At 28.5% G+C, this 15,798-nt stretch overlaps 1 protein-coding gene across 28 annotated transcripts in view; it reads left to right on the top strand.

The window, feature by feature from the left end:
• Positions 1-15,798, top strand: part of LOC143197042 (sodium channel protein para) — a 106,545-nt gene that overhangs the window by 45,749 nt on the left and 44,998 nt on the right. For 20 of the 28 annotated variants that reach the window (XM_076405117.1, XM_076405112.1, XM_076405119.1 and 17 more), the window contains 2 exons: positions 13,567-13,743; positions 15,662-15,694. In XM_076405117.1, coding sequence (XP_076261232.1) covers positions 13,597-13,743; positions 15,662-15,694 — 180 coding nt within the window. In that variant the 5' untranslated portion in view covers positions 13,567-13,596. The remainder of the gene's footprint in view (positions 1-13,566; positions 13,744-15,661; positions 15,695-15,798) is intronic. The other 8 variants (XM_076405122.1, XM_076405110.1, XM_076405124.1 and 5 more) reach the window with 1 other exon arrangement.

Raw genomic sequence — 15,798 nt, 5'->3', positions numbered from 1 at the left:
GTCAGAAAAGTTTCTTTAACATTTTACTGCTCGACCGTATCGTATGAAATATTCGCGCAGGTTTGATGCTTTTGATAATAATTTATATGGCAGGCGGCAATTAAGACTTAAAATCACTTTAGAAAATTAACAAACTCGCATTTTAATCAATATTAATTTATTCGATTGCCTCGAATATGATCCCAGACCATAAATATTATTAAATGACTTGTTCAGTTCCAATTAACAATAATTATAATAAAACATGAAGGGCGTTAATGAGAATTAACGATTATTAACATTAGCTCGATAAATCTAATACTAACATATCAATTCTTATGATTTTTTCTGCATTTCTTCTGTTACATTCATCTAGAAGTAAAAAATTCTGAAATGTATCCCCTGAAAAACTATTATAGAGTGGAAAAATTAAGTACATATAAAATACAAGTAAATTAGCTTAATCCGTTTCATGGCCCGTCTACATCGATATTTTAAAGAATTTAATCGATTTTTCCAACGATTGGTCGAAACAAAAACCAACCAACTCTGGCATAGGAATTAACTTAAAATTTCTTCACCATAAATCATCCCTCAATTTTATGACCTTTTTATGATAAATAAAGTATAACGAAAATTACTTCTTGACTTGATACTTTGGACTAATTAAACTCTAGCGTCTACAATGTTCTATGGAATGTTACTCTTCAAATGCTCTATAATATGACTTCATTGACTAGGCATTACAAGAAATATGCGGCGTAAATGTATCCATTAGAAAAAAGAACGAACTCACTTTTCTCCAACCAATATTTTGGGCATAAGCTAATTCATAAAACCAGCTGTGGTGTGATGTGAAATGAACAATTGACAAAATAGTCCCGCCTACCTGACATGACTCCGTGTGATTTTTTCATGTCTCTCAAAATAAAATGCTTAAAGAAAATAAAATGAAAGTTAGTCCTTAAAGATCCTACAAATAACATCGAGTGTATGTTTGAAGTTACATTGAAGGAAACAAAATACGTTTTACGCATATAGTAAGACGAATGCGAATAAAACGTATACGGGTTATGAGTTTTTTCGATTTAGTTCATCCTCTTTAAGAAATTCCTCTTGGATATGCAGTGCATTTATGGCAAAAGCTTATTTTCTTTTTTCGAGACTAGCTGAGTCCGATTTTGTTAAAGCGCTCTTCTGCGCGGCTCTAATCTCCTCAATCGGCTCAACACAATATCCTCAAGGAAATTTTTTACATTTACGAAATTCCCAGTGGTTCCATAAGTATGTAATTACAATTATGTTTTTTCTGTTAACTTAATTCTAAGGAATTTTGACTTGATTACTCGAAAATAAAAAAGAAACAATTGCCTGACATGTATGAGCCTGATGATACCGCGATTATAGCTGTCGGGAACAATAGTGAAGAAGCCTCACGAAAATTACAACAGGCAAGTGACAATATAAATAATTGGACACAAGCTTGGAAAATAAGAATTAATGAAAGTAAATCTGTACATGTGCAGTTCACCTATAAACAGGCCGTACAAGCAGCAATAACGTTAAATAACACTATCATTCCATATAGCAACAACGCTAAATATCTCGGAATGAATCTTGATACAAAACTTCGCTGGAAGGAACATATAAAGAAGAAAAGAAAAGAACTGGAATTGAAATATAGGAAAATGTGCAGGCTAATTGGAAGAAAATCACAATTATCAGTAAATAATAAATTGCTATTATATAAGCAAATATTGAAACCTATATGGACATACGGAGTTCAATTATGGGGATGTTCTGCAAAGAGTAACATTAATAAAGTACAAATTTTTCAGAACAATGTCCTGAGAGTTATTGTGGGCAAACCCAAATACTATAGGACTGATTACCTACATCGAGACCTTCAGATACCCACAGTCAGTCAAGAAATCAAGAGAATTGCAAGGGGCATGAGGAAAGACTCCATTCTCATACTAATATTGAAATATTGCAACTTTTGGATACCACCAGAACAGGACACAAACTCAAAAGAACCAAACCATCTGATCTTGTGTAGTGTTGTGTAGTGAGGTGCATATATTAAAAAATTCAGCAGTGATCCTCCTAGTTATATATTTAGATTTAAGTTAGCATAAAGACAAATTGTAGGTTAGACGGAAACGACTAGTAACAATATATTAATTAAATAATAAAAAAAATGTATGAGCCTGCGCTTTAGAACTTACCCCAAAACAATATATACCTCTAGTTTACTTTTATTGATTAGCTAGCCACAGATCGGCCGAAAGTTTGTAATTCCCCTCAATAATAATTATTGTCTTATTATGTCTTAATTTCTATAATAAGAAATGAAGTGAATAATTAATATCAAGGACATTTGATTATGGTCACGTAAAATTAATTAATAATGACAATTCTATTTATATCTTTATAAAATTTTGTATAATAAATTTCAATTTTTTTATTCTTGATTTATTTAAAAATAAGCAATAAGCCTTATTGATTTACGATCTCCAATAATCAGCTTAAATAAATTTGTTGCATAGCTGTGGGAGAATAAAAATCCGACAAAGCATTTTCGTTGGCTTTATATACCTCTTAAAAGTTTTCTGTGTTGGTAAAGTTAAATTTATGAAAATGGGGGAGTGTTATTAAGAATTCCGCATTAATTTTATATATCAAAAAAATATTACCATAATATTCAATGATTTCGTAGAGCACCATTTATTCATCAACGTAGAACTAAAAATTAGGTGTAATTTATCTTCATCCTTCATAAGAACATAACCAAAATTTCATTTTGATAATAGGACATTTGAGTTTGACAGTACTTTTTTAACAATGGAAAATTTTCAGTAACTAAATTATTTAAAAACAATGGTCGATAAGTAGGACGGTTTCTTTAAAAAAAGTAGTAGGCACTGAAGAGGACTTTACGCCCAAATACAGCATGAAAAAACACTAGAACTGGTTGCAAAAATATCAGACCTATCTTTAATAAACATTCTTTTAAATGAAACTTCAAAAAAAGCTGTATACATAAATGATACAAAAATACATTCGAATATCATGCGAAAAATTATTAAAAATATTTTGTGACAAAACAAAGTCATTTACACAAATATACCAACTGTCTACAAATAGTGTTGTTGATAGGTAAAAATGTTATTTATAATTCGGCTAAATAACAAAATACATGATAAAAAAACTTAGAAGTTACACCAAATATTATAGATCCCTTAAATTAATTTACGGCCCTGTTTAGTCCATATTTTGATTTGGCTTGATAAGAAAAGAAAATTCAACTAAGATATGCCAGGAAAATTGTTTTATTCCTTAGTCACCGTTGATTATCAAAAAAATGCTTTAAAAAGAAAAAATATGGAAATTCTGATACTAAGTATGCAGTAAGAATTCAGCGGAATTTGATTTTATTATAAACAGTATAGCAAAATGTTACATAAAATCTATTTATACTCTGGAAAATGTAATAAAATCGAAACTCAACGAAATTCCGATATAGATAAACACAATCTCTGTCAAGTCACAAAAAATAAAATTTACTACATTCCACCGAACACAGTCTATTATATAACTTTGATGTGGGTACAGTAGTTCGAAGCCCTTCAATTTTTTATTATTCCGCAGGACTCAACAAACGAGACCAGCCATTGGACTCGTACATTGGCGTATAACAAAGTTTCCATTATTTCTGCCAATTTTTTTTTTCTAACCAGTGCGATATTTCTTATAAAACTGATATTTTTAAAAGGAAATTCTCGCGGAAATATCGAAATAAATTCATTGAAATCCTTCAATACTCATTCCTTTAATATCGCGAAGCTGGAATGAAAAGAGCGTTTTCCTTTATAAAACGCAATATACTTTAAAAATGTCTTCAGATATTTATTTTAACTCATACATGACAATAATAATAATACGACAGTATAAAGATAATTATTTTTCATTTACTTGGTATCTAGAAAACATAATTTAATTCATTTCAACTCAATGTAATAGACCGAAAACTTATTCATTATATCAAATATATTATTCACGTAATATTAAATCAAATAGAATAAAAGTCAATTAGTTTGATTTCATTCATTCAGAATAATTTAAGTTGACAACAATTTAATATATTGTTAATTCTATATTGAATGTTAGAGACTGCTATTTTCAAATTTTAATATATAATGTTGTGGAATAAAACGTATCGGCTTTTAATTGTTTAGAAATGTTTTGATAATATATATTTACACAAATATGTATGTTTATTTTATAGATTCCAAATTCGCTTGTTATATTTATTATCATTAACTGATTTTATTAAGACAAAATTATTAACATTTAATTTAGAATACAGCACATTTATATATAGAACTTTGTTTATAAAATCACATTTATATAGCGCTGGCTTGGTTGGCAGAGTGGTAAAGGCGACAGGACGGTCCACCTACTGTTGCGATAGTCGCGAGTTCGAACCCTGCAGGGGCATGGTTGTAATTTATTTTTGTGATTGTTTAACATTTGTGATTGTCCTAGGAAAGGGTGCAAAATCCGACAAGGAAAATGATCCCAGTCACGCCAGTAACCAGGCTGGGTAAGACCGGATGTCTTCCAGGATGATTTCTAAGTTGGTCACTCGCCAGTCGATAGGCTTGATGCTGAGGACCGTGGTTCGGAGCCCACGTTAAACTGCAGGTCCAGTCCAAATAAACCCTCGTTAGGAAAAGGAAATTAGCATTTTAGTGAATTTTATTCGATTGAAGATATTGATGACTAATATCATATCTCACTTTTTAATACATTATACTATTTTTCTGCATATTTATTTCCTTTTGAGGCTTCTGTGATATTGAGTATATAAAAATATTGATATCTTACTAAATATCTAATGACCAAATCAGCTTTTAAAACAACTATTCTCGTAACTCTAATCAAAATTCTTTTTAGAGTTTTCATCGATTCTAACAAGATCATGTCTAGGATATAATCTATATTAATATATTTAATGAAATATCATGAAATTAATATAAATAAAATGATAAATTGAAAGTAATTATTTTTAAATTAGTTACAAAAGTACAATAAATAAATTATGTACTGTTAGTATGATATTATTAGCAAGTGTGAAAACATCCGTTATATAACGCATTGGTAAAAGGAAAATGTCTTCCTCAATCAGGTCAAGTAATATTGATTTTATTTCAGAAAAGTGCGAGGGCAAAGGAAATTCCTTTAGGCGGTTCCTCAAACTCAACAGAGTGCCAAATAAATATTTATGCCTGATTTCTAAACAAGCAATCGCAATGGCAAATTCGATATCGAGCAGTAATAGGACTCATTCTGTATTTTAATTGCTTCATCACAGATATTCGAATGTCATTTTATGATAACTCTAGTATATAAACTACATCATAAACTATTTACTGCGTTATTATTTTAATAACCAATTGTTCTGATGTTAATATGTGAAAATCGCCTTTTTATATCATGCCACAGCTAATTGTCATGTGTTTAAAATTAGTTTACTGCCAACTATATTTAAAATAACTAGTTGTAAAACGTTTAAACATATATAATTTTGTCAAACGTCCATAAATTTTAATAACAATATGTCGAGATATATCCTATATTTTGGTTTATTTTTCACTGTAGGTTCACATCGATTAGTCATTGTTGTAGCTACTACGCATCCCAACTACACATATTGTGGAAGGATTTTTAGTGTATGGTTTATCTGTCATTTATTGCTTTATATGTGTAACGCTTTTATTGTATAGTTTTTTATCTGCTATAAGCCAAAATATTTAGATAACGAACAATAAACATTGTTAATACATCGTTTCTAATTTGTCAACACTATCACCAACGCAACTATAATTAAAATAGGATGGAAAACAGTAGTTAGCAATTTGTAAAATGCATTGCAATAGAAAGTACTATTTACGCTTATAAAGTTGTTTTTTGCAATTATATTTTAATTGATGCTTTAAATACTCTATGATCATCTAACATATTTTTTATAAAATATTGAGCAGACATTATAAAAAAACATTATATTTTATTAAAAATATTTTAATCATAACAACAATGACGATATTATTCTTAATGATGCACATAAATTATTGACTTAATGTATATAAGCTTAAACATTGCTACTTTTAGATTTAGAATCAAAGCCTTGAAGTTTTTACAAAGTTTCACAGCCTCTTTCGATGACAAATATCATCTTCTCTTGTCATAATAATATCTAGACTCTTTTGGTAACTTTAGATGTAATGAAATGCTGAGATCAATAGAAATCAAATAGTGAAATTCCCGAAGAATATAGTAGGACATATCCTTTAAACATTTCCGTATAAATTTTCATAAATTTTACAATATGGAGTCAAAGGTTGTCATGTTCTAAAACCACATGATCCCATTTCTGCTAAGAAAAATGGTTATTGCTTTCAATGCTCGATTCAGTTATAATCTAGGGCGATTTTCAATAATGTTCTCATTCCAAATGAACTTTAAATTCTACGACTTCCTACACTTTTGATCCTCTCTTATAATATATGTCTTCGACGCTATATTCCATGTTCTTTAACTATATATTTCTACAACTAATTCATGCTTGTTCGAACACAGAATTCTTCTTATTAAAGAAGAGAATTGAGTGAGGCTTGACACTAACTCAATATGATTTTATTAAATATTCTGACACAAAAATGACTAATATTTCAAAGTTATTTTGTAAAGGCAATTTTAAAATAATTTAGTAATGGAAAACAGTAGATGCATTTGTACATCTAATATATACATACTAATATAATTATTTGTATTATTCAATCAATTATTTCAGTTTTAAACATATTTAAACTAACTAGTAAATATTTTACTCAAATAAAGGTGTAGACTTAATAAGAAAATCTATATTAAATAGAAAGACAAAAAATTATAGATATATGACGAATGAAAATAACAAGTAAAATAACAATATGAAAATATTGTAATAATCAAAGGATAACCTAAAATAATAAAAATACAAACATTATTTTATGTGTAAATAAGAATACACCTTTCGTATTGTTTATATAACTTTAATAATGAAATAATTCTTACTCAAATGATTTCAATAGAATTTAGTGAAATGCACACTCATATCACCAAGTTTACAATTATGAATACTGGCTGTCAAAGCCCTTTGAAACGTATTATATACAGCCACGATAGTTTTTATCCGACAATTCGAGAATGCCAAATGAGAATGCGTTTTGTAGTCATGTCGTCTGGCGTAACCAGATAATAAGAAATGGGAAACTTAGTTACTGAATGGATATTACGTTGGACATTTCACAATATCCTTTTAACTATTATGTACGTCAATATGGAGTTGTCTGTTTAATGTATATATAAATAAAATATTTTATTGTAGTAAATATAACTATTAATTATGAATTTAAAAATGTTAATTAACTTTAAATGTTTTCTTTGGTACATTTGTTTCGAAATTTCTCGATATTCTAGGATGATTTAACGAAACGGACTCCCGATTATCTTCAGTATTATCTTGATTATATTCTTCGATATTTCAACAATCGCCAATAATTGAAAATAGAAAAGGGGAATACTACGATAAATTATGTTTGACAAATGTATACATTATTTTCGACTAAAACCTTGTAAAATTGGTTGAAATATCAACGAATGCTGCCATTTTTCCAGTTTATTTTAAAATTATATTTTGCATGATGTATAAGGCTAAATTAAACCAAGGTTGAAAGAATGCAAATTTAGCCATATCTAAGAAATAATTTTGATTATAACCTGACAATTTCAAAACCATAAAATTTTATTTTGAAATTCGATAGAAGCCGCAAACATTTCCCAGCAATTCATTTAGGTTTTCGCCTCTTTTCCGTATCCCTTTGTTGTTTTAAAATTCCGAATAACAACCACCGCAATTCTGAAATACCCTGCATTTTGAAATACTGCCAATTCCTGCAGCAGAAAGTTCCATATTTGCAGGTCTTTTTTTTTTAACAATATCGAAACATCAAAATATTCGAGAAGGTAAACTGAAATAACATGGTAATGATAAATTCTGTCATAAACAAGAAATATTAAAATTACTAATAATCAGGGTTGTGCAGTATTTGAATAACATGTAAATTTTGATTAGTGTAAATTGTAATTATTATCTCAAGTGCTGAAATGACGCTGAGGGATTTTGTAGTTAGTATTTCAACTACATATAGATTCAAAATACATTTAGAGATCTTATTAAAGGGCGCATCTTGTAGAAAATAACGTTCGATAGCTATGGTAAGTAAAACGACGATCTCTAATTATGTCAATTTTTAAAGATAAATAAATGTAAAACATTTTGTAATTGTTGTAGTTAAAAACTACACCTGCACTGTACGTCAAATTGTCCAAGTTCTCATATATCTTCAATATCACAAATAAAAGAAAGCTTTTATAGAAGATTTAGTGTAACTATTCTAAACTATCTTAAATAAATGGATCCATATGCATACCATGCTGCAAAATCCAAATATGATATATAGCGAAACAATCCTTGCAATCCATGCTTTGGAGTCATAGGAACACAAACATGATATAATGCCTGAGAGCAAAAGAAATAGCAGTAGTAGTTAAAAAGGTGTTTTTAATGTTTTTGCTAACAGGGACAATAATAAACCACAGACATTACAAATGGAATTAGAGTTAGTCAGCTTCCTAAAGGAGAAAACCATAAAGCTTATTATTCTTAATCGCTATCCAAATAATAAAATATGTTCATACAAAATAATGCAAGTTTGATACCATCAGGATCTGTAGAAAGATTGTTTAATTAGCAGGATTTATTCCGTCTCCGAGAAAATGCTTTTTATTTAATAGTGCATTTACAAATATGTTATTCGGGAAAATAAATTCTTCTTTTACTGATTAATAGGCTAGGTTAGTTCTATTCTAGTTACATTACCCAACACCTGATTGTAATTTGTAATCAACATTTCTGTGTTAAAAAATATTATTGGGCTGTATTTTGTGTTGTATATTTGGAATAACTGATTTAAAAATATCTTGAATTTTGTATTTTCAAAACATGTAATGTAATATATCGTAATTTATATTTTAAATAAAGCAAAGCATGTATTTTCTCCAGATTTACTAATAACAAATATATTGTTTCTTTTGAATGTACCTATGTATTAACTTACTCTATAGTTATTCGAAATTATAGCAGATAACAACAGTCGAAAACATCGAATAACATTAGCAGAGAGTATATGCTATTTCTATCGAATAAACTATTTACAGATAACTCGTTAATTAACCTAGTTTCTCTTGTATTTACCGTGTAACAGAAATTAAACAGTATTATTACACGACTCAACGTTCAACACCAACATCATTTCAATGTATCCTCAAAATACTATTATTTAAAATGAAAACCCATTATCCAAACAGAATCTATAAAAGGTATTTATTCTAGAATACGCAATTATCACATTCAAACCTACCGCGAATTCTTCCAAGCAAACAATGCCACTCCAAACGAACTTTTACCGGAGTTAATCGAATGGATTTTGATTAGATAATAATTTTCATTCTGACCGTTCCAAAAAGGGCCTCGAATTATGTTACACTCAATTAAATCAAAACAACTTTTAATCAATATAATTCCTGTGCGAAACCGTAATATCCCGGAACCAGAAATCAGAAATATGTGCCCAGCACACTTGAAAATATCACTGGAATTTAATATTAATTCCTTTTTCATCTACGTAATTTGCCTCGATTACACCGAATGGGATTTGTTAAGTTATTCGTTGAAATATTCATTTGAGTAATATAATATAAATGAACTTTTTACTTTATATTAGAATTGCGAATTAATTTTGAGTTTTTTTTTCTGTCGATTTTCTGAAGACCATCAAATCAATCAAAGAATGTTATTTTTTAAATAATATCTCTGAAAAATTAGTCGTTTTTATAGTTTAAAAGTCGTAACAGTATCTAGTGAATCTAACACATTAGCTACACTATATACATTTGATAAACCAATAAACAACATATTATTTTACTCGAAAATTACTTTGTCGTTTCTTTGTTCCAATTATTGAATTATTTTTCCTACAACTAATGATCTCAAATGCATCAGTCGTCTTTAGAAGAACCCACAACTTAGGTGTTAAAAGATATTGAAGGAAATTCTATGCTATACCGTATAGATTTTTATAATGCAAAAACTCCTTCATCTTTTTATTGTTCCAAAAAAATCAAAACAATTATGATAATACTTAATTATGCGGAATTAATAATACCGAATGCTCACACGTTGTGAGACCAACCAAAGTTTGTGACATCGAAACGTCGCAATGTTGCCACAAAAACTCTGAGTTTTAGTTTATTTTATCTTTGAACTATAACAAAATTCTAATCTAAATTAACTAATGAAACAAATATAATTTATTTTAAGATTATAGTACACTTAAAAAGTACAATTATTTATAAAGCCACAATACTTTATAAGTTGTTTATATTGTTTTCAAGAATTTTTCATACGTTTGACAACCGGACGACTTTGACAGGCTGGTTCCATTACATGTTCGAACTTATCAAACAGCATTGTGTCTCTTTTTAACAATAAAAGGAGAAGGAAAATATTATCTGATTCTGAAACGAATTTTTTACAAATTGCGGAAGGCAATGCATTAAACATCTTGATGACGTATGTACAAAAAAAACTTTGAATAGACAATATCTAACAGCTGATAATAAGATTCAGTACCGCACTGTAACGCCATCCAAAATCCCACCATAGGTTTTTGGGTTTGTTTTTAAAATATTACTGAAATATTTGGTGAATATGAACACAGATTAGCAAAACTCATTCGAAATAAAGACGAACATTAACAAATATGATACTATTATAAGTTTTAACGAAATAATAACTCCACTACGTATTCCCGAGCTTCTTGAACAATACTATTCGATTCAATTAGTCTCTATGAAATATGAACTAAAGAAAGTGTTTATGATACCAGTTAATCAAGCAATTACAAATTACAGTTAAATGCAACATGTTTGTCTTGGATTCTTGACTGAGATGTATCAATTTTAACATACAGCAATCTTCCATGATGGTTTTGTTTAATTTGAGCTTTTAACTTTACCTTTTTGCCTACACCAGTCACAAAAACTTATTTCACTTATATCTTAATATTAGCACAGACCTCTAAGAACAATTGCTGAATTTTATATACTAATGCTGCTAAAGAAATCGTAATATTTGAAGGTTATGTTGCTGGAGCCATAATCCTACTTTGTGACGCTTTATTAGTTGTGTTTTGGTGCCTTCGACAATGAAGACTTATTTGTACATCAAATATATAGTACAAAATTGTCAACGGTATTCTAATTATAATATAAAGCCTACAATAATATTATCATTTCATCTAACAAGCATATTTTCATTACCAACTAACTGAAATATATTAATTATCTCTCTGTAACAATTAAAATCAACAGACAAAGAAATGTGTAAATAGAGTCTAACCAAATAGTGAAGAAATTATATTTACTATTAATTGCAGGCTGTCTATGCTAATGAAGTAATTAGCATATTACTTTTGTTCGTGGATCGATATTCGATTATAATTTTAAGTAAAGTATCTCAAATTCTATGCCATGTTTACGTTGTTGTTATTGATATTGATAACTATAATTAATTCATTTAAATATCTAATATATTCCAGAATACAAACTTTTAAATTAAAATATTATATTAGCCAAGATGTTTTGCCGGAAGTTTGTTAATTATGCTTACAGGGTGTTTCTCTTTTGGCAACTAACTGAAAACATTGTATATTAATTAATAAATTCTAAATTCTAACAAATTTTGTTTAAAAAGTTCTTCTTTGTTAAAGCACTAAATGTTAATGTTGAAAAATAGTAATTGTAATTATTTAAATCTCAGTAAATGTTTTTCATATATATATATATTAAAAATGTAATTGTATTGTTATTATATATAATGGTTTTCTCCATCATTTTCAAACACTCTCTTACAACAAAGAAGATACTATTTTGAAGATACTTAGAATGTATAAGGATAGTTGATTAATTTTTAGTCATTTTAGACTTTTAGTCTTAATATTAATTTTTCACTTTAATGGCTTTCTGGTTTCTCTGTGTACTTTTCACATTCAATATTCCAAATTCGTTTGATTGTGACAATTCCTCTAAGTAACAAAAGCTTTGATTTTGATTTTTCGATAACTTTAATGGCAATAACAGTGTGTAAACTGTATAAAATTATATTAGATATAAATTGGAGATATACTGATAGATATATATTGATAATTTAGTTATATTGTCAATATTATCATAATTGTAAGTCCTGAAATATTTTCATAAATTTTTCAGCATATATTCAGTCTTGTTGGACATGTATAGCCAGAATTTCTGATTCGAAGAAGTTGTTAATGGATTTTTCTCTTTTTCTTTTTTTTATATTTTAAAGTCTCCTTTTACCAACTATGGGTTTATCTCGACTGGGCCTAAATTTTAACGTGGGCTCCGAACCATAGTCCTCAGCAATACGAGCCTACCGACTAGCGAGTGACCAACTTTAGAAATCATCCCAGAAGACATCCGGCCTGGTTACTGACGTGACTGGGACTATTTTTCCTGTCGGATTTTACACTTTTGCCTAGAACATTCACAAATTTCAAACGATGACAAATATAAATTTACGACCATGCCCCAGCAGGATTCGAACCCGCGGCTATCGCAACAGTACCACTGCGCCACCAAGCCGGCCGGATTTTGTTTACAACTTTCTGTTAATATACAGCTAAGTACTACACGTATTATCATCTGCCTTAAGAGTGTTCTTCTCGTAACATTTCTTCCATCTATTTTTCTTTAATAATATTATTAAAACAAATATTTACTTTCTAGACACAATTTTTGTCATAAAAAAATAACTAGTGATGCTTCATAATAATAAATAAGTAGAATAATTTAAAGTATATGACGATAATCTGGACCTTAACATTTGGCTTCTAAAAATTCCTAAAAGATGTTGACTAGAATTTATTATATTTTTAGTAAGTGCGTTTAATATACAAAGGGTTTTTTGTATTCTAGCATTACTCTGAAATCTAAACATTAATCATTACTCTCATTACTTATAAATCTAAAGTGTATAAATGTTCACATAAATAGAATGTTTATTAGTGTTTTGCTTTAATTAGATTAGTTCTTTCTCCTGTGGTATGCCAACATGTTAAAAAAGATGTTTTACTGTTTAGAAGCAGTTGTAAGGTATTAAAACAAACACTTGCTTTCTAGATTTGCTCTATATATAGTATTTTGTCATAAAAAAAACTTAGTGATGCTTTATTATAAGAAATATTTTGCATATATCAAGGTAGGATGACTTAAAGTGTATAATGAAAAACCTGGACCTTAACATTTGATTTATAAAGAATCCTAAAAGATATTGAGTAGAATTTGTTCTATTGTTCTATTTTTAGTGAGTGTTTTTAATATATAGAGGTTTTTTTGTGATTTCAGGGTATCGTGGGGGCCTAGGCGCGAGAAGACATGTCCGTCGCCTCTGACTCGTTCTCTGAGGAGGAGCGCAGCTTATTCCGTCCATTCACGCGCGAGTCATTGGCCGCCATCGAAGCTAGAATTGCCGAAGAACATGCCAAGCAGAAAGAGCTCGAAAAGAAGAGAGCTGAAGGAGAAGTACGTAGTCCACCAAGTAGATCACACAAGAAAAGTTTAACACCAACCGTCTTACTGTGTCACGTTTCATATCAATAAAAACCAAGACAGTTGCTAACAGTAAACTTTTTAATGTGTGTTAACATTTATCTCCTCTACTATCACACTTCACTCCCCTCTTCCTCTATTGCTTCATTATCGATGTCGTGTTCTTAGTTAATATCTACATTTCGTCACCAATCATATATTTTCTTTTGTATTCCTCGATTATTTTCTGTTGATTTAGAGTAAGACATTATTGCATTGTTGCTCTCAGTAAAAAGCCTTAACAATTTCCGAAAGAGCTTCGTTTTTTCGTAGGATAAATTCTTCACAAGTTATTTTCTTAAATAATTAAAAAGTTACGAATGGTCTTACTTATCCCTTCGCTTATGCGAAATTCATAAAAGCAGAAAACAGAACCGTTGTTGGCAACATCAACTTTTATTAAAAATTAAAGACTTTGTTATTGTTTCGGATGAAATTTATTGAACTTTTTTTATATGAAAGTACAACAGTGGCAAATTTGTTTCATACAGATTCATTGTTTTTTCTGTTTGTGTTCTGTTCTTTCACGAGGATAATTTTTGTTTCAAACATATACTTCTTAAACAATTATATAATAAAATTAAAACCCGGCTTACCTCGCTTTATTTTTTTTTTAATTTAACAAAAGTTTTCAAAAGATGTTTTCATCAAAACATACCGTAATTATAAATATGATATAAAACAATATATAATTATACAATTTTATTTGTAAGATCAAATTAGCGGCTTTTCATTTTAATTTAATTTAATAAAATATCTCCCCCAAAAATTACCTAATAATACCCCATAAAAAATAACAATTTTAAAAAGGAATTTTTATAATAACCATATAATAAAATTAAAATCAAATTTGCGTCGTTCGTTTCATTTTAATTAATTTAACAAAATATTTCTGAAAAAAAAATTACATAATAATTGTTCATCAAAAACGAATATAATTTTGAAAAGAATTTGTAACTTTTAATATACCTTTATAACTTTGTCAAAAGCTTTATATCGTGATTTTCTATCTAAAATGTCTTTGACCTTTTTTTCCTTGTAATATGGATATTAAAATGTCGGTCTCATATATATAGATATATATATATATATAATATATATATATATATATATATATATATATATATATATATATATATATATATATATATATATATATATATATATATATATATATATATATATATATATAATATAACGTTTAATATAATCTGGAACAAATTTGCTACATTAAATTATTTTATATTAAAAAAAAATACTTTTGAGGCTATTCTAGTTGAATGATTATGAGAATATATCATTATGTTTTGTATATATTATAATTTTAACAGATTTTATACTTTCAGGGATTAGATCTTTTGCCAATAATTGCTTGAGGATATTTTGCATGAACTATTATATGCCTCTTATTTATGTGTTGTATATTTATAAGAAGAATGACAAATACAGACTGAAGGCTATACCCTACCATTGGCGGTCATAAAATACTAAACATTCATAATATTATTTCGACCAAGATAATAAATATGTCACGATAAAATGTATTATTAGAGCATCATTGGTTTTGATTTTCACATTATTCATAAACAACGATATTCCCACATTTTATTTCTCCATAGAACATAAAACATTTTCTCCAACATATCACAAGAATGTAACATATTCCTAATAAATTCCCGTTCTTCGGTATTTTTAATTTAAATTGAATATAATCGGAAACAATTCGTTAATAACTACGAGCCCTTTATTTATATGTATACGGTTTTTTTTTCTGGATCTTGTGATGTGAGTAGATAGGTAATGTAAAGGCAATGTGGCTTTATAAATGTTAAAAATATAAACTTCCTTACAGCCCGGTTTTGGACGCAGGAAAAAGAAAAAAGAAGTAAGATTTCTCCAATAAAAATGCTCACAGAAAATTGCTTTTTAGCCGTTAATCATGCCTCTGACGATCTTGTGTGTCTGTTCCATTTCCGTCTTGTGTATATG

The sequence above is a fragment of the Rhynchophorus ferrugineus genome, unplaced genomic scaffold (assembly GCF_030347505.1).
Source record: "Rhynchophorus ferrugineus isolate W39M unplaced genomic scaffold, kcgeb_rfMv2 rfM5, whole genome shotgun sequence".
NCBI lineage: Eukaryota > Metazoa > Arthropoda > Insecta > Coleoptera > Curculionidae > Rhynchophorus > Rhynchophorus ferrugineus.
This window is presented reverse-complemented; position numbering and strand designations above follow the sequence as displayed.